Here is a 20,478-nt window from a genome sequence, read left to right as displayed (position 1 = left end):
GATTTGTTGTCCAGTTAGCCTTTTTTTATTAGTTTATAAAGAATTTATTTTTCCAATTCTTACATTAATTTCCATGAAAAGCCTTATATTGACTTCTTTATTGGTTAAAAAAATCAAATATTAATTCACCATGATTTTTTTTAATGTACTATTTTTTTAACATCTTTATTGGAGTATAATTGCTTTACGTTGTTGTTAGTTGCTGCTGTATAACAAAGTGAGTCAGCTATACTTATACATATATACCCATATCCCCTCCCTCTTGTGTCTCCCACCCACCCTCCCTATCCCACCCCTCTATGTGGTCACAAAGCACGAGCTGATCTCCCGGTGCTATGCTGCTGCCTCCCACTAGCTATCTATTTTACGTTTGGTAGTGTATATATGTCCATGCCACTCTCTCACTTTGTCACAGCTTACCCTTCCCCCTCCCTATGTCCTCAAGTGCATTCTCTACATCTGAGTCTTTATTCCTGTCCTGCCCCTAGGTTCTTCAGAACCATTTTTCTTTTTTAGGGTCCATATATATGTGTTAGCATATGGTATTTGTTTTTCTCTTTCTGACTTACTTCACTCTGTAGGACAGACTCTAGGTCCATCCACCTCACTACAAATAACTCAATTTCGTTTCTTTTTATGGCTGAGTACTATTCCATTGTATATATGGGCTACATCTTCTTTATCCATTCATCTGTCGATGGACATTTAGGTTGCTTCCATGTTCTGGCTATTGTAAATAGTGCTGCAATGAACATTGTGGTGCATGTCTCTTTTTGAATGATGGTTTTCTCAGGGTATATGTCCAGTAGTGGGATTGCTGGGTCATATGGTAGTTCTATTTTTAGTTTTTTAAGGAACCTCCATACTGTTCTCCATAGTGGCTGTATCAATTTACCTTCCCACCAACAGTGCAAGAGGGTTCCCTTTTCTCCACACCCTCTCTAGCATTTATTGTTTGTAGATTTTTTAACTTTTTTTTTTTTTTTTTTTGCTGTACGCGAGCCTGTCACTGTTGCGGCCCCTCCCGTTGCGGAGCACAGGCTCCGGACGCGCAGGCTCAGCGGCCATGGCTCACGGGCCCAGCCGCTCCACGGCATGTGGGATCCTCCCGGACCGGGGCACAAACCCGTGTCCCCTGCATCAGCAGGCGGACTCTCAACCACTGCCCCACCAGGAAAGCCCTGTTTGTAGATTTTTTGATGATGGCCATTCTGACCGGTGTGAGGTGATACCTCTTTGTACTTTTGATTTGCATTTCTCTAATAATTAGTGATGTTGAGTGTCTTTTCATGTGCCTCTTGGCCATCTGTATGTCTTCTTTGGTGAAATGTCTATTTAGGTCTTCTGCTCATTTTTTAATTGAATTGTTTGTTTTTTTGATATTGAGCTCCATGAGCTGTTTATATATTCTGGAGATTAATCCTTTGTCCATTGTTTAATTTGCAAATTTTTCTCCCATTCTGAGGGTTGTCTTTTCATCTTGATTATGGTTTCCTTTGCTGTGCAAAAGCTTTTAAGTTTCATTAGGTCCTATTTGTTGAATTTTGTTTTTATTTCCATTTCTCTAGGAGGTGGGTCAAAAAAGATCTTGCTGTAGTTTATGTCAAAGAGTGTTTTTCCTATGTTTTCCTCTAAGAATTTGACAGTGTCTGGCCTTACATTTAAGTCTTTAATCCATTTAGAGTTTATTTTTGTGTATGGTGTTAGGGAGTGTTCTAATTTCATTCTTTTACATGTAGCTGTCCAGTATTCCCGACACCACTTATTGAAGAGGCTGTATTTTCTCCATTGTATATTCTTGCCTCCTTTGTCATAAATTAGGTGCCCATATGTGCATGGGTTTATCTCTGGGCTTTCTATCCTATACCATTGATCTATATTTCTGTTTTTGTGCCAGTACCATACTGTCTTGATTACTGTAGCTTTGTAGTATAGTTTGAAGTCAGGGAGCCTGATTCCTCCAGCTCCATTTTTCTTTCTCAAGGTTGCTTTGGCTATGTGGGGTCTTTTGTGTTTCCCTACGAATTGTAAAATTTTTTGTTCTAATTGTATGAAGAATGCCATTGGTAGTTTGATAGGGATTGCTTTGGGTAGTATAATAATTTTCACAATATCGATTGTTCCAATCCAAGAACATGGTGTATTTCTCCATCTGTTTATGTCATCTTTGATTTCTTTCATCAGTGTTTTATAGTTTTCTGAGTACAGTCTTTTGCCTCCTTAGTTAGGTTTACTTCTAGGTATTTTCTTCTCTTTGTTATTGTGGTAAATGGGATTGTTTCCATAATTTCTCTTTCTGATTTTTTGTTGTTAGTGTATAGGAATACCAGAGATTTCTGTGCATTAATTTTGTATCCTGAAACCTTACCAAATTCATTGATTCGTTCTAGTAGTTTTCTGGTTGCATCTTTAGTACTTTCTATGTATAGTATCATGTCATCGGCAAATGATGAGAGTTTTACTTCTTCTTTTCTAATTTGGATTCCTTTTATTTCTTTTTCTTCTCTGATTGCCATGGCTAGGACTTCCAAAACTATGTTGAATAAGAATGGCGAGAGTGAACATCCTTCTCTTGTTCCTGATCTTAGTGGAAATGCTTTCAGTTTTTCACTATTGAGTATGATGTTTGCTGTGGGTTTGTCATATATGGCTTTTATTATGTTGAAATAGGTTCCCTCTATGCCCATTTGCTGTAGAGTTCTTATCATAAATGGTTGTTGAATTTTGTCAAAAGCTTTTTCTGTATCTATTGAAATGATCATATGGTTTTTATTCCTTAACTTGTTGATATGGTGGATCACATTGATTGATTTGCATATATTGCAGAATCCTTGCATCCCTGGGATAAATCCCACTTGATCATGGTGTATGATCCTTTTAATATGTTGTTGGATTCTGTTTGCTACTATTTTGTTCAGGATTTTTGCTTCTATGTTCATCAGTGATATTGGTCTATAATTTTCTTTTTTTGTGATGTCTTTTTCTGGTTTTGGTATCAGGGTGATGATGGCTTCATAGAATGGATTTGGGAGTGTTTCTCCCTCTGGAAATTTTTGGAAGAGTTTCAGAAGGATCAGTGTTAGCTCTTCTCTAAGTGTTTGATAGAATTTGCCTGTGAAGCCATCTGGTCCTGGAATTTTGTTTGTTGGAAGATTTTTAATTACAGCTTCAATTTCATTACTTGGAATAGGTCTGTTTATATTTTCTAATTCTTCCTTGTTCCATCTTGGAAAATTGTACCTTTCCAAGAATTTGTCCATTTCTTCATGTTTGTCCATTTTATTGGCATATAGTTGTTTGTAGTAGTCTCTTATAATCCTTTTTATTTCTGTGGTGTCAGTTGTGATTTCTCCCTTTTCATTTCTAATTTAATTGATTTCAGTCCTCTCCCTTTTTTTCTTGATGAGTCTGGCTAAGGGTTTATCAATCTTGTTTATCTTCTCAAAGAACCAGCTTTTAGTTTTATTGATCTTTGCTATTGTTTTCTTCATTTCTATTTCATTTATTTCTGCTCTGATCTTTATGATTTCTTTCCTTCTACCGACTTTGGGTTTTCTTTGTTCTTCTTTCTGTACTTGCTTTAGGTGTAGGGTTAGATTGTTTATTTGAGATTTTTCTTGTTTCTTGAAGTGAGATTGAATTGATATAACTTCTCTCTTAGAACTGTTTTTGCTGCATCCCATAGGTTTTGGGTCATTGTGTTTTTGTTGTCATTTGTTTCTATGTATTTTTTTTAAAGTTTTTACTTCCCTTCAGTGATGATAATAGCTACTCTTTTTAAAAAATTATTAATTAATTAATTTATTTTGGCTGCATTGTGTCTTCGTTTCTGTGTGAGGGCTTTCTCTAGTTGCGGCAAGCGGGGGCCACTCTTCATTGTGGTGCTCGGGCCTCTCACTGTCACGGCCTGTCTTGTTACGGAGCACAGGCTCCAGACGTGCAGGCTCAGTAGTTGTGGCTCACAGGCCTAGGTGCTCCACGGCATGTGGGATCTTCCCAGACCAGGGCTTGAACCTGTGTCCCCTGCATTAGCAGGCAGACTCTCAACCAATGTGCCACCAGGGAAGCCCTATGTATTTTTTTATTTGTTCGATTTCTTCAGTGATCTCTTGGTTATTTAGTAGCGCAGTGTTTAGCCTCCATGTATTTGTGGTTTTTACTGTTTTTTCCCTGTAATTGATTTCCAATCTCATAGGCACTGTGGTCAGAAAAGATGCTTGATATGATTTCAATTTTCTTAAATTTACTGAGGCTTGATTTGTGACCCAGGATGTGATCTTTCCTGGAGAATGGTCTGTGTGCACTTGAGAAGAAAGTATATTCTGCCACTTTTGGGTGGAATGTTCTATAAATATCAATTAAATCTATCTGATCTATTGTGTCATTAAAGCTTCTGTTTCCTTATTTATTTTCTGTTTGGAGGATCTGTCCATTGGTGTAAGTGGGGTGTTAAAGTCCCCTACTATTATTGTGTTACTGTTGATTTCCCCTTTCATGGTTGTTAGCATTTGCCTTATGTATTGAAGTGCTCCTAAGTTGGGTACATAAACATTTAGTTGTTATATCTTCTTCTTGGATTAATCCCTTGATCATTATGTAGTGTCCTTCCTATGCCTTGTAACAGTCTTTATTTTCAAGTCTATTTTATCTGATAACGAGTATTGCTACTTCAGCTTTCTTTTGATTTTCATTTGCATGGATTATCTTTTTCCATCCCTTCACTTTCAGTCTGTATGTGTCCCTAGGTCTGAAGTGGGTCTCTTGTAGACAGCATATATATGGGCTTGTTTTTGTATCCATTCAGCCAGTCTGTGTCTTTCGGTTGGGGCATTTAGTCCATTTACATTCAAGGTTATTATCGATATGTATGTTCCTATTACCATTTTCTTAATTGTTTTGGGTTTGTGGGTCTTTTTCTTCTCTTGTGTTTCCCACCTAGAGAAGTTTCTTTAGTATTTGTTGTTAGTTTGGTGGTGCTGAATTGTCTTAGCTTTTGCTTGTCTGAAAAGCTTTTGATTTCTCCATCAAATCTGAATGAGATCCTTGCCAGGTAGAGTAATCTTGGTTGTAGGTTTTTCTCTTTCATCATTTTAGGTATATCCTGCCACTGCCTTCCGGCCTGCAGAGTTTCTACTGAAATATCAGCTGATAACCTTATAGGGATTCCTTTAAATGTTATTTTTTGTTTTTCCCTTGCTGCTTTTAATATTTTTTCTTTGAATTTAATTTTTGTTAGTTTGATTAATATGTGTCTTGGTGTGTGTCATCTAGGGTTTATCCTATATGGGACTCTCTGTGCTTCCTGGACTTGGGTGACTATTTCCTTTCCCATGTTAGGGAAGTTTTCAACTATAATCTCTTCAAATATTTTCTCAGACCCTTTCTTTTTCTCTTCTTCTTCTGGGACCCCTGTAATTTGACCCCTGTAGTGCATTTAGTGTTGTCCCAGAGGTCTCTGAGATTGTTTTCAATTCTTTTCATTCTTTTTTCTTTATTCTTCTCCTCAGCAGATATTACCACCATTTTGTCTTCCAGCTCACTTATTTGTTCTTCTGCCTCAGTAATTCTGTTATTGATTCCTTCTAGTGTATTTCTCATTTCACTTATTGTATTGCTCATCTCTGTTTGTTTGTTCTTTTGTTCTTCTAGATCTTTGTTAAACATTTCTTGTATTTTCTCAATCCATGCCTCCATTCTATTTCCAAGATTCTGGATCACCTTTATTATCATTACTCTGAATTCTTTTTCAGGTAGATTGCCTATTTCCTCTTCATTTTTTTGGTCTTGTAGGTTTTTACCTTGCTCCTTCATCTGTGACATATTTTTTTGCATCTCATTTTTTTCCCCTTTGTTTTATGACTGGGATTGTGTTCCTGTCTTACTGGTTGTTTGACCTGAGGCTTCCAACACTGCAGTTTGTAGGCTGTTTGGTAGAGTTGGGTCTTGGTGCTAAGATGAGGATCTCCGAAAGACCTCACTCCGATGAATATTCCCTGGGGTCTGAGGTTCTCTGTTAGTCCAGTGGTTCGGACTCGGAGCTGCCACCCCAGGAGCTTCAACCCAATCCCCAACTCATGAACCAAGATCCCGCAAGCCACACTGGGTGGCAAAACAAAACAATGTAAAAAATAAAATTAGACTAGGAAACTAACAGCTATGTTAGAAAAAATATAAAAATTAAAATATAGATGAAACAACAACCAGAAGGTAAAACAGAACCACAATAGTGAAAAAGAGGAGGAGGAAAAAAAAAAGGTGGAAAAGGCCTTGGTTGTGGAGGGTGGTGCCTAAGCAAGGGGGAGGTTTGGGCAGTGGGCGGGTCCTATGCTCAGGACCCACAGGGCTGGAAAAGGTGGGGGGTAGGGGGGTGGGGCGGGTGGGGCTTAGGCTCAATGGAACATAAGGGACCCAGGAATGCCCCCCACCCCTGCTTCCAGCGGGTGGGGGACCCCACCTGGGAGCCTAGCAGGACTCCTGGGCTCGAGTGGGGGGGCAAGCACCCTCCTCTCCTGCTCCTCGCATCCTGAAGGGCCCCTCCCACCTGCCTCTCCTGATCTCCCCAGCCTCCCTCCTATGTCCCCAGGACCCACGTGGTCTGGAGTGGGCTTTAGAGGGTGGGAGATCGGCTTGGGAGCTTAGCAGGCTCCCCAGGCCCCAGTGGGCAGAGCAAACGCCCTGTGATCCTCTCCCACTCCTCTGGTCCTGGAGGGCCCCTCCCCCCTGCCTCTCCTGTTCTCTCCCCACCTCCCTTCTATGTCCCCAGCACCAACCCAGCCCCGGGGGGACCTCTGAAGGCGTAGGACCTGGCCTGAGAGCCAGGCAGACTTCCCCGGCTAACTGGGCGGGGGAAACGCTGGGCTCGCATCCCCCCGATCTGAGCCCCTGAGGGTCCCCCTAGGTGTGGGAACCCCTGCCCCCTCTCAGTCACCCCTCAGGGGCACCGGTCCTGTCCAGCCTCCATTTCTCTTGCCCTCTCAGTCCCTCCACATCGTACCGGTTCGCTTGGGGGTTCCTCTCGTCTCCTTGGGCATTGGGGCAGGTACCCTAGTTGTGGGGAGATGCAAAGTCTGCGTCTTCCCACACCTCCATCTTGACTCCACCCTGTAATTTATTTTTATATATGATATGTGGTATAGAGGCTTGATTTATCCTTTTTCATACGGGTGGCCAGTTGTCCCAACATCATTCCTTAAATAGTCCTTCCTTTCTCCACTGATTGGTAATGTCAAGTTTTAAAACTCTCGTTGGGATTTTTAATGGAATTGCATTGAATTTGTAGATTAATTTGGAGAGGGAATTGCCATCTTTATGTTATCATATCTTTCCACCCGTGAACATGGTAAATGTCTCCTTATATTTCTTTTTAAATCATTAAATAAATTCCCCATACATGACATGCACTTTAAAGAAAGCAAACCAGACTTTAGTTGTATGTACTTATATTTTTTGTTTCTATTTTGAAAGAGATTTTTTAAAGTATGTCATTGGTTGTTGGTGGTGTAAAGAAGTTATGTTTTTATATATTGATCTTGAGTCCAGTAACACTGTTGAACTCTTATTAATTCTACTGTCAGAGTATTCTGTTGGAGCTGTAATATTTCGAGGGCTAACATGGGCCAAGCATTGCACTGCACTCTTGAAGAAGGTAACTTTCATTCCCACTCCATAGAAGAAGAACCCAGGAACTAAGATGGTAGGTTCTTTCCCCACCTGTGGTGGCAGAGGCAGCATTCACACCCAGATCTATTTGACTTCAAAGCCACAGTGTATCTGCACTAGGACAAGTGAGAACACCCATGTGGTGCTTTTTATTAACCTGTGAAGTTTAAATCAGTGAACAGTAATACCACAGAGATTTGCTTCTCTGATAAATGAACGAGGTCACTCAGTCTCACAGTCAGTGGTGAAATGGGAGTGTCAAAGAGACCTCATTCAGCTATGTCTTGCCCCATCCTTGCCTCTGAGAATAAGGGAAAAGCACGCTTTTGTCTGGACACTGTTTTGCTCACTTCCAGGTGGGATTTCAAGAAGCAGTTATTTGACATACAAATGCTCCAAGGCCACAGGGTTTGGAGTAACAGAAGTGCAATCTTATTATGATTGTGGCAGTAGGTACCCAAATGTATGTGTTTGTCAGAATTGATCTATGACACACTTAAAATTGGTGAATTTTATTGCATGTAAATGATATCTCAAACTAATTTTAAAAAATTTAATGCCCCAAAGCAGCACAGAGTTTTCTTAGCTCCTAGCTCGGAAAGGTAGTATGGTGCAGGCTTAGTACCAGACTCCAAGATGGATCACTGGGTTTCAGTTGTGTTTTCTCCTCTGTAAATGGGTATAGTATCTACACCACGGCATTGTTTTTTAAGTAAGTCAGCTGACATGCGTGAAGTGCTTAGGGCCTGGTGCAGTGTTTCTGTTGTAAGCAGAACCGATCAGCTTCCTATTGGAAGTTCACCCCTCCTGTCCTCCCTGCCTTTCTGTTCCTCATCACCCTCACCCCACCACCAAGTATTGTCTTGAGTAGCAGCGTCACATACGAGGAAGAGGCAGCACTTCAACAAAATAGATCTTAATTACTGCCCAAACCATCCTACGCTGTTTCCTCAAGTATTTACTTAGGGCCTGTCCTTTAAAAGCCTAGAGCCCTGGAGGTCACCCCAGAAGGCAAGAGTAATTTGGAAGGACCAGCGGATAGCCACCCCACAAACAGGGAATAAAGCTGTGTGGAAAGTTCAGCATAACAAGCAGTTAGGGTTGAGCATGGGGTTAGGAGGGAGGATGTGGTGAGATGGCAGTGAGTCCTAGGGTCACTGAAGCGTGTCTTCTCTTTTCTAGATTTATAATTTTCTGAGTAGTGTTGTTAAGTCTATTTGGTTTTGTTTCCTTAAGAGGGATTGTTTTCTTCTCTGTTCCTCACTGCTTATCTCCTCGCATGCTTGTGTTGAGTTCAGGACTGTCTTGACCCTCGAATATATCCTTGTTTTTATCCATTTCATTCTTGCGTGTGGCCACCCTATTAGAGCGCCTTTTGGTCTGGACCGTTTGTGCAGTTGGTGATAAGTGCTGGGGAGCCTTCCTGGCCAACCTTAACACCCCTCTGAGCAAAGTCATTTCACTCATTCTGTTTCCTGCTGTGAGTCTTCAATGTGGGTAGATATGTAATTAATCGTACCACTTCTTGGAGAAAAGGGCCAAGGAATAAATAAAACTGAAGTTTGAAGGTCCATCCAGAAACCCACAGACCTATTTCTTCATTCCGTCCATTTTCCTACTCCTGTTAAATATGCAACAGTGTCAGGAGCTTAGGAGCCAGCAGGAACTAGGAGTGGGAAGGTGGGAAAAAGATAGAAGTAAATGTATAAACAGATTTCTGATTTAGGAGATTTCTAGTTACTTCTGTTGTTGTTAGATAATTCACATGCTTGCTTTATGCATCAACAGCTGATCGTTATTCCTCTGAAATGTAATTTATGCTTCCTTATCCGAAATTGGAAATGCTTAGACTGTTGATGAAATACTTCCACCTGATTTATTTCTTGTGGATGTCTTTGCTGTCGTGGCATATAATCGAACGTGCCCTCCAAATGCTTTACATTTTTTTAAAACTTTACATTTTAAGCTACTTAAAAAGCAAATCCTTTTAACATCCATGGGCTACCCACACAGTTCATACTGCAACTATTTTGATTCTTTCCATATTTGCTACACTCTCCAAATTTTCATCCTCCATTGGGGGTAAATCCTGTCCATTTCTGTGGAGGCAGTTATTCGCTGGAACTTAAGTTCCCTAGAGATGATTGTCCAGGAGGAGTCCTGTGTCTTTGTCTTCCCAGTGTTACCGAGTCCAAGTTCATACTGCTCAGGGCATGACAGGCCGATACATTGAGAGATGAGGTGTTGGGGCAGAGAAGAGTAACTTTATTCAGAAAGCCAGCAGACTGAGAAGATGGTGGACTAGTGTCCCAAAGAACCATCTTACCCGAGCTAGAATTCAGGCTTCTTTTACACTAAAAGGGGAGGTGGTGTGCTTCTTGATGTTAGAATCCTTTGTTCTTGCAGCTGTCCACATAGGTCACGACGTTCACATAGGTCAGGTCACAACAAGACAAAGGTTATTCTCTGTTCTGCAACTTTTTATCTCTATATGAATGGAAAGCATTGTACCTTTAAAGTTCAGGCCTTGAGAATGGGCTACCCTGTATATTTCAGGATATAGGCAGCATTCTTTTTTACAAAGGTGCAGAGCCTGCATGACTAAGCACAGGCCACAGAGCTCAAAGGTTAGAGCTAAAGGAATAGGTCCAATATGGAGTCAGGTTTGTTCTTCTCCATCATACCTGCAGTGTGCTATCCAGGCTCCATCAGCACAGTCCTCCAGGGCTGAGTGTATATACCTGGATGGGTTGCATTGAGAAAGTCTCACAGAAGCCTCCCTAGATTTCTTTCAGGCTAAAACCTTAATTAACCTGGAAACTGGCATCCATAAGCAATAATCTGTCCTTCAGCTATTTTGCTGAGGAGTGGAGGTTTCTTAATTGGGGGGCCATCAAAATTCTACCCATCTCTCACAAAGGGATTTTTCAAGCTTCTGTCTTAAGCACAAATTACTGATCTGTGTGACTTTTCAAAGTCACCCAAATGTATTCACCCTGCCTCACTTACATCTATGATTCAGCTACCGCATGGAGTGGAAGAGGCTGTGGTCGGAAGCAGGAGGACGTCGGTGCCTGTGCGTGGCAGTGATCTCGCAGAGGCCGCAGGGAGTGGTGGCGTGAAGGGAGATCTTAGTTCCCTGCCCAGAAATTGAACCTGGGGAGCCTGGATAAAAACCAGGAATCCAAGCCACCACACCCCTGGCTCTTGCCCGCAGTGAAAAATGCATTTCTCACAGAGGAAAAACTGTAAAAACCGGTACAAAGTTTATTATTAGAGACACAGCACAGCAAGTGGGAGAGCACACAGGGAAACTGTTTAGTTAAGACAGAAACAAGGCAGAGATGCACACCCGGAGAGAACGGGTGTGGGTGTCCTCCCTAATGAGGAGTGCAGTAAAGAGGCGGTGAAGTCACTTATACAGGGCAGTTCTTCTGGGTCTCTGTTTACCTCTGGCCAATTATCTGGTTTCTTTCTCCGCACCTGCCCTGCCCTAGGACCCTCCCTAACACGTGTGTGCGCAACTTTTTTCCAAGATGGATTCCAGCCCAGAGGCCTATGGGACAGCCTTAGCATCACCCATTATGGAGTAGTGCCCCCTCCTTTTTGACCCCCAAGGAGGCTTTCTGCACATGTGCAGCGTCTCCCTTGCCGCAAGGGTGGGACATATGTGACCTCTTGATCCTTTACCCCTCCTTTAGCCCCTCTCTGTTCCTGCCACGGCTGTTATCTTCAGGCATCCACAGGAGACAGAGTCTGGCTATTTACACTGTGTCTGTTGTCACTTCCATTGCGGAGAGCAAACAGGAGGCTGATTTTAAATGTCTAACCTGGAACCTGTCTATCTCCTGTCTCAGGAAATGCAAACAGAAGACTAGTCTGGCCTGAAGCCCACTTTTTCCTGCCCCCTGAAATGTAAATGGGAGGCCAGTTGTAAATGCCTGGCTTGTAAATGCCTGGCGTGGCTATCTCCAGCCTCTGCAGGGGAGGGCACGGGGAAGCCCTGACCTTGGGAGGAACCAGCAGGGCCTGAGCCACGAGCCCCGGGAGTCACCTCCGTTCAGCATCAAAGCTTCATCTACAATGAGGCATCAGAGCACTTTGTCCAAATTATTCTCTGTGGTTCTCCTATGTGCCTGCGTAGTGTTAGTTCAGATTTCTGAAATACCTGAAGATGAAACATAGAGAGGTGAAAGCTACGGTATTTATTCAGATTTGAGAAGAGCTATCTTTTCTGCAGCGAATACTGCGCATTGCTTTTTTTCTGGGAGACCCTGGCTTTTCTCATAAATTACCCAGGGCTTAGTATGTTATTCCAATAATGCTGAGAACAGTCCATTAACCCCAAACCCTCTCTTCCTTGAGTTTTTCAAATGATGCAATTGGGTCCTCACCCTGACGCTGCTGGCCACCGGGGTCAGGGCCTGCTGGCACTCGGAGCCTCACACTTCCCATCACTGACGCCCACGGCTCTGGGTTTGCGGTTTCCGCTGTGGTCTTGGAGGGACCTCGGAGGCAAGAGAGAGGGCAGTGGGTGGGTCCCACCAAAGGGAGTGGCTCTGCTTGGGGGTTTACTTGTGATGCGTTTCTGGAAAGGGGCATTCTACTCTTCAGAGAAGTAGCTTTAAGTCCACGCTTTTGTTGTCAGACTTTCTTTGTCACGTGCCTTGTGTCCTGGACTTCTGCTGCCACAGCCAGAGCAGGCTAGACGCTGCTTCTTGAGCCGGTGCGGGTAGGCGAGCACGCGCGCTGGCGACAAGCGCATCTCTGGGGCCTGGCCGCCTGCGCTCGGCTCCCGGTCCCCCACCAACCGGCTGTGTGGCCTCAGCAAGTTGCACGACTCCTGCACTTGACTCTCATCAGTCTGATGCAGATAACGACGTTACCTGCCTCCCAGGGCTGGTCTGAACAAGGTAGAATACATAAAGTACTTAGAACTGTGTGTGACGCATACTCAGGCCTGGTTAGTAAGTGTTAGCCATGGTGATGAAGTGAGAACAAACGATGTAATTTTAACCTTTGAATTGTTAAGGAAACATTATGAATAATACTTTAAGAGCTCTGACCGTTTTTCATCATCCCTAAGGTGCCTGAGACGTCAAGGGTGAATGTCGGCATTACGGTGCGCCTCCTTCTACACAGAGGACCAGGGCAGGACCCAGAGCCTCTCTGAACGTGCTTCCTTTACATGCTGAAGGGTCAGAGAGTGTAAAGTAGGAAGGAGCTCTCTCCCAAGTTTAAGACTCCCCGGGGATAACGTGTACACTCGCAGTCTGCAGGGCTCTGCCTGGAAGAACCAACGTGCCCGCCGGGGACAGGTGTTCCAGATGGGTGTGTGTGATCCTGGCCTGGGGTCAGGCACCTGGTCCAGCCAGCACTCGGGACCCACCCGAGAGACCTTACGCATGTCAGGAACTCTGCAACATGGGCCTTCCCCTTTGTCCTTGAAGGGCAGTGACAGTGCCTCTTCCTCAGGCCACTGTGAGGATTAAATGAGGGAATGCACACCTGGAGGAATGCCAGGCAGACACAAAGAACCCTCAGTGCTGTTGTTATTGGGTTATCTTTCGTCTGGTTATCAAACACAGCTTTTCCAGACACTGGAAGCAGGTCACACAGATGTACATGTATCAGCAGAGTTAGACCTAGCGGTGCCTTGGAGAAACATGAGTGCACCCCTTGTCCCCGTGGTAACAATTCTCAGACCTGAGGCAGCGGTTGCTAGAAGTGTCCTAGAGAAAGAAGTAAGACAGAATTATTCGTTAGACCTTTTCTGGGCATCCTGAGTGGCAGGTGCTGAGGCTGTGAAAATAAATAAGGAGTGGTACCTGCCCTCTCGTTGCTCGCGCGGTGGAGCAGGGAGACACGAAGCAGAATGTGCCGTGGTCCCCTCAGAGCTGTGGACGGCGCTTGCCCAGGTGGAGGTCGGGCCAGGTGAGCCCTTGGAGAGGCTGAGTGAGTGCTCACCGGGCCTGGAGGACCCTCAGCCTCAGATTGCTCAGGGAGAGATGAGAACGCTTCATGCTGTTGGGCTGAATCTTGGAGAACACGGAGGAAGGGCCGGCAAAGGGCATCCCGTTTACCTGCCCTCCTTCTGTAGGGGAGTTGCTGTCACTTGGCTTTCCAGTGAGGGTCCTGCGGGGGGTTCTGAGTTGTTTCAGGTCTCCTGGGGTCCATTTATCGTCTCCTGTGCAAACACAGTTTTCCTGGGCCTGGCCTGGAGCGCTAAACCTACACTCGCAGGGGTTTAGGGCTGTGCTCTCCAATATGGAGCCACTAGTCATGCCTGGCTCTTTACAGCAAAATTAATTAAAATGAAAACTTGAGTCCCTCAGTCACATGTCAGGTGCTCAGTAGCCACACATGACTGGCACAGACAACATTTCCATCGTCACAGAAAGTTCTGTTGAATAGGACTGTTCTTGAGGGCGCCGGGCGTCACGCAGACGACCGGGACAAGTGAGACCTTTCTCTCTGCTCCCCTCCAAGCCGGGGGTCCAGGCTCTCGGGAGCTTAGCCCCTTCCCCTGGCACAATGCCCTCTGCTGTCCCCCGGGCCACCGCCGTTCTGCCCCACCTGGCCTGGATTCAGCTCCAAAATAGACCGCTGGGTGAAGAGCTGGTTCATTTCAAAAAACTGGTGAAGCAGAAGGCAGCTTTTATGTATCCGTTTCCACTAGTGCAGAGATCCTTCTATGCTCCTAGACAGGTTTGATTCTTGTGTGAGGAGAGCTGGTGCGAGGGTGGTGGCCTGGAGGTGTCACAGCCTCAGGGACTGGAGGAAGGCCACTCACTGCTCTAGAATTAATTTCTTAGAGTTGTGCACGGGGCACGAGTCCGTGGTGATTAATATCTGATGCTGGACTTCGGCATTGCATTCAAGAGCTCCCTTTACAGGGGAGCTTGGCAGTGACCTCAGTCAGGCCTCCCTGAAGGCACCCGCTGCCCTCGATGGAATCGTGAGAAATTGTCCATCGACCTGTATCACAGGTGCACCAAGAGAGCATGGCCTTCAGGCGTGGTGACCCTGTTGTAAAGCAAAAAGGACAAAGCCTAGTTCCCGTAGCATTCACCTTCTGCACCTGCCGTGGGTACCACCGAGTGGAAGGAGGCCCCATTAGGACCAAGTTCTGGTGTCTCTGGAGATGAGACAGCACCAGGACTTGTGTGTAATGAGGAATAGTTACAGACTGGGAGGCTCTCGGATGGTTTGATCTACAGCTACTATATGACCTGATTTTAGGAGGAATTTGCCTTATTCTGGTTATAATTTTCCAGAATAGCTTTCATTTTAGGAATCCAAATCCCTCTTGATAAAATCCAGACATTATACATTATAACATCTGTCCCATCTGTTGAAGTAATCTGGAATCTCAGAGTCAGCCTGTCAGTAAGTCGGGGAGGGGAGAGAAATCTTTTCAGAATGAGCCCCTCAGCTCGATTCTGAAGTCAGTGAAAAATACCCCTGGTTTCAGAGACAGACCCAGAGTCTTCAAACCTTGGTCCCCTGCAGGCCCCAGGCAGGCTGGTCACCTGTGGCCTTGGTTCAGCCTCCGGTTGCCCTCCGTGGGACCGGTGTGTGCAGAAGGTACAACAGGCAGACAGAAGCGGTCGTAGCGGGGGAGCTCACCTGGGTGTCACTTGGGCACCTGACGCGGACACCCAGCAGCTGACCCAGGGGCTCCTCAGGGTCACGGTGCCTGCCGTGTCCAGTGGCTCAGTCTCGCTGGGGAAGGGCAGGAAGGTGACTGGAGAGGACAGAGAAGGTGCCCCATGGGGCAGGGACACAGCAGAGCTGGGGCCAGAGGAGAGGCGGCAGGCTCATTTCCTGTCCAGCGCCCCCACTCCCACCCCCATCCTGGCGTCGCCCTGGGGCTGAGCCTCACGCACCGGGACGTGCAGGTGCGGGCCCTGCAGGGGGGACGGGGCAGGAGGCGGGCCGGTCAGCTGGATTTCCAGTCCTCCCTTTATTAAAGGTCTGCTTACAAGAGAGAACGTAGAAGCAGTTTTAGTTTAGGCTTCACCCTGGATAATTAGGTTTAATTCTCAATTAACTTTACCACCTTTAGTCATGTTAGACTAAAGGGCTGTGATAATCCATTGCCTTTCCACCAGGAGGTTTTCTGGGTTTTCCTGATAACGATACTGAGGAGCAGCATGGGAGAAGGCAGGGGTTCCCATCTGCTGACGCGGGAAAGGGCGCAGAGAACGCTGCTCCCCAGGTCAGAGGTCAGAGTCGCTCACCGCCCTCACCACCCTGCCAAGACGTGTCTGTGCGCTTTCTGGCTGTCTCATCACATTGCTGGTTCATCTGAAGAATTACACTAGGCATGAGAAGGGGAACCGGGAATACGGGTCAGACGTCGTGAGTGTGGACTCATTGGGGGAAAGGCCGGTCTGAATCAGTGTGAGTTCATGAGGCATCCAAACTATACACATGTATACATAGGGGTATAAAACTCATGTGTATATACATGAAGGCTTTCATTCTTCTGAATGTATGTGAAGACATAAATATTAATAGATAAGCATATATACCCATGTACATGCATATACCTGTATATCTACCCTCATTCCTATAAATGAAGCCTCCTTTAGGAGTAGCCACAGCAGAGGGCACTGGGTAGGCCTGGGCCCATCCCGCTTCTGTCACTCACTTGTTGACACCTGACCAGGGTGTCCACCTTCGGCACTGACGGCATTGGGGCTGGATCACTCTTTGTAGTGAGGCTGTTCTGTTCACGGTGGGAGGTTTAGCATCATCCCCGCCTCAACGAACTGGAGGAAAGTAGCCCCCCACCCAGGACGACCAAAAATGTCTCAAGACATTTCCAGACATTGCCCTGGGTGGGAACTACCGTTCCAGATCAAGCAGGATCATTCCCAGGCCACAGAGTCCCCATCAGTCACCTGGGGAGAGCTCACCCTCCCAGGACGACCGTCAAGGGTCCGACGACACTCAGAAGCCACCTGACGCCTGTGCTGTTGTCAGTGGGTGTGCGAGTGGGAATGTGTTCTGAGGGGTAAACGTTTCAGCTCTCGTTTATACTATCCATTTGCTTATGTGACCTACCCCGGCCCCGTCACCAAATACCAGATGACGAATGATACTATACCGTATTCCTAAGAAGTCCAAACTGGACTTAAACTTGCTCAGATTTTTATTAGCTTTATCCACACGGCTGTGTTTAACAGAGGGGAGTTTTGGAAATGATTTGGCTGAAACACCTCTTCTTTCCCACAGGAATTCTCACCGTACAGAGAGCGAATGAGCTTCTGAGCACGTGCGTGCCAGGCAGCTTTCTGATCCGGGTCAGTGAGAGGATCAAGGGCTACGTCCTGTCCTATCTGTCCAAGGACGGCTGCAAACACTTCCTCATAGATGCCTCCACGGACTCGTACAGCTTCCTGGGTGCCGACCAGCTGCAGCACGCCAGCCTGGCTGACTTGGTGGAGTACCACAAGGTGAAGCGATGTGCAGACTTCACTGGCTCTGTGATAGGGGTCCTGCAGCAGCTCTGACAGTGAAAGGCAATTGCAAGAAAAATGACTGACACAAGCAGTGGGGGATTAGCCTTTGATGACCCCTCCTGAAAATCAGGATTGTCAATGGCATTTCCTTTACCACTGAACCTAGTTCCTCCTCAAATGCTCAGGGAGAACCCACTGGGGCAGAGCATGCAGGAGATGCTACAAAATCTGTGCACTCTGATCACATCTGAGAACACTGCTGTTTTTATTGAAGTATAGTTGATTTACAGTGTGGTGGTAATTACTGCCGTACTGCAGAGTGATTCAGTTATACATCTATATACATTCTTTTTTTTTTAATATATTCTTTTCCATCATGAGAACACTCTTAAGTTAGAGCACAAGCCCAGGAGGGAGGGAGACCACGTGGCAGTTTGCGGGCAAGAAAAATCTCTTTCAAGGCTGCCTAAGCCAAGGAAGCTTTGTGAACACCAGGGGGGACCAGAGGTTGTGTGCTCTGGAAGCTCTGTGAACACCAAGGGGAGACCAGAGGTTGTGTGCTCTGGAAGCACTGTGAACACCAGGGGAGACCAGAGGTTGTGTGCTCTGGAAGCTCTGTGAACACCAGGGGAGACCAGAGGTTGTGTGCTCTGGAAGCTCTGTGAACACCAGGGGAGACCAGAGGTTGTGTGCTCTGGAAGCTCTGTGAACACCAAGGGGAGACCAGAGGTTGTGTGCTCTGGAAGCTCTGTGAACACCAGGGGAGACCAGAGGTTGTGTGCTCTGGAAGCTCTGTGAACACCAGGGAGACCAGAGGTTGTGTGCTCTGGAAGCTCTGTGAACACCAGGGGAGACCAGAGGTTGTGTGCTCTGGAAGCTCTGTGAACACCAGGGGAGACCAGAGGTTATGTGCTCTGGAAGCACTGTGAACACCAGGGGAGACCAGAGGTTGTGTGCTCTGGAAGCACTGTGAACACCAAGGGGAGACCAGAGGTTGTGTGCTCTGGAAGCTTTGTGAACACCAAGGGGAGACCAGAGGTTATGTGCTCTGGAAGCTCTGTGAACACCAAGGGGAGACCAGAGGTTGTGTGCTCTGGAAGCACTGTGAACACCAGGGGAGACCAGAGGTTGTGTGCTCTGGAAGCTTTGTGAACACCAAGGGGAGACCAGAGGTTGTGTGCTCTGGAAGCTCTGTGAACACCAGGGGAGACCAGAGGTTGTGTGCTCTGGAAGCTCTGTGAACACCAGGGGAGACCAGAGGTTGTGTGCTCTGGAAGCTCTGTGAACACCAAGGGGAGACCAGAGGTTGTGTGCTCTGGAAGCTCTGTGAACACCAGGGGAGACCAGAGGTTGTGTGCTCTGGAAGCTCTGTGAACACCAGGGGAGACCAGAGGTTGTGTGCTCTGGAAGCTCTGTGAACACCAGGGGAGACCAGAGGTTATGTGCTCTGGAAGCTCTGTGAACACCAGGGGAGACCAGAGGTTGTGTGCTCTGGAAGCTCTGTGAACACCAGGGGAGACCAGAGGTTGTGTGCTCTGGAAGCTCTGTGAACACCAGGGGAGACCAGAGGTTGTGTGCTCTGGAAGCTTTGTGAACACCAAGGGGAGACCAGAGGTTGTGTGCTCTGGAAGCTTTGTGAACACCAAGGGGAGACCAGAGGTTGTGTGCTCTGGAAGCTCTGTGAACACCAGGGGAGACCAGAGGTTGTGTGCTCTGGAAGCTTTGTGAACACCAAGGGGAGACCAGAGGTTGTGTGCTCTGGAAGCTCTGTGAACACCAAGGGGAGACCAGAGGTTGTGTGCTCTGGAAGCTCTGTGAACACCAGGGGAGACCAGAGGTTGTGTGCTCTGGAAGCTCTGTGAACACCAGGGGAGACCAGAGGTTGTGTGCTCTGGAAGCTTTGTGAACACCAAGGGGAGACCAGAGGTTGTGTGCTCTGGAAGCTCTGTGAATACCAGGGGAGACCAGAGATTGTGTGCTCTGGCGGGGTAGGGAGGGCAGGGCTTCCTACTAAACTGTCATAAATAAGACTCAGGAGCCACCTAATACCTGTGCTGCTGTCACTGGGCACAGCCTGACCTGTACCCTCTGCTTCACAGGAGGAACCCATCACCTCCCTGGGGAAGGAGCTCCTTCTGTACCCCTGCGGTCAGCAGGAACAGCCGCCCGACTACCAGGGCCTGTTTGAGTGACAACCTCATCGTGTCATCCTGCAGCCGCCAGCTGGGCCGTCCTCTGGACAGGCAGACACCGCGGAGATGGACACTTGTGTATGAAGCCACATCGCCCTGCAGGGAGCCAATCCTGATGAAGTGAAAGGACCCTTGGGGGTCCCATGGCGACCTCTCTTTTGCACAAATGCTGGAGTTTAATTAACGCTAAGAGGGAATCACCTCTGCATTGTACGCACCCCAGCAGTAAAGGGAGAAGAACCCCCATCTCTGCAGCTCCCAACATGAAGGCTACAACCCTAGTGATGTATGGAATAAACGACGAAGACATTGGAACCTTTTAGGAATTAAGGGGCACCTCAAAACCAGAAGTCCTCCATGGCCTTGGCACTCCCTCTCTGCCTCATCTCGGAAGGTCTCGGGGTCCTGTTCCTATGAAGTTCCTCGGTGGCGTCAGGGACTGGCGAAAGAGCCTGCACTGGTGGCTGAGCCCACGGCCCTGCACGCCTCACTTGCGGTGCATGTGTGGGCCAGGGTGTAAGACACACAGGGAACACAAGTTGCGGGTGTTGTGAACTGAACGAGGAGTTTGAAGGTGTAGGACGAGAGCCTTCACATGTACCGAAATACTCCGGACGACGGCAGGGGGTGAGGGGCCCTGTGTGAGGGGTTCGCTGGCTCTGGGGAGCAGGGCAGGGCTCTACCCAGGACCTTGCCGAGGAGGGTGAAGCCACATGCGTGCCTTGGATAGACAAGGGCAGAAGAGTGAGCTTTGTGGACACTAGGTGCTGTGGGTTGAGTCCCCCAAAGAGACATTGAAGTCCTAACCCCCTGCACCTGTGAACGTGGCCTTATTTGGAAACAGGGTCTTTGCAAATGTGATCAAATTAAGACGAGGTCAGACCAGATTAGGGCGGGTCCCAAAGCCAACGACCGGCGTCCTTATAAGGAGAGAGGGGTTGGGAAGTTGAGGTGCGTACGCAGAGGGGATGGCAGCCAGGGGACAGCAGAGGCAGGGCCCCGAGTGACAAGCCGCAAGCCAGGGGACGCCGAGGGCCGGGGGGGGCAGCATGGAGCAGACTCCCCAGAGCCCTGGAGGGGAGCATGGCCCTGCAGACACCTCGATTCCAGACTTGTAGCCTCCAGAACTATAACAGAATAAATGTCTTTTGTCTTAA

The 20,478-nt window shown here is 46.9% G+C and overlaps 1 protein-coding gene across 2 annotated transcripts in view; it reads left to right on the top strand.

Moving 5' to 3' along the window:
* The window catches only part of SH2D4A (SH2 domain containing 4A), a 74,824-nt gene extending 54,346 nt beyond the window's left edge, over nt 1–20,478 (top strand). For both annotated transcript variants that reach the window (XM_033848786.2, XM_033848785.2), the window contains exons 9-10: nt 16,903–17,123; nt 19,229–20,478. In XM_033848786.2, coding sequence (XP_033704677.1) covers nt 16,903–17,123; nt 19,229–19,321 — 314 coding nt within the window. In that variant the 3' untranslated portion in view covers nt 19,322–20,478. The remainder of the gene's footprint in view (nt 1–16,902; nt 17,124–19,228) is intronic.

This window comes from Tursiops truncatus, chromosome 21, assembly GCF_011762595.2.
Source record: "Tursiops truncatus isolate mTurTru1 chromosome 21, mTurTru1.mat.Y, whole genome shotgun sequence".
Taxonomy (NCBI): domain Eukaryota; kingdom Metazoa; phylum Chordata; class Mammalia; order Artiodactyla; family Delphinidae; genus Tursiops; species Tursiops truncatus.
The sequence above is the reverse complement of the archived record's forward strand: the minus strand, read 5'-3'. Positions and strand labels throughout refer to the sequence as shown.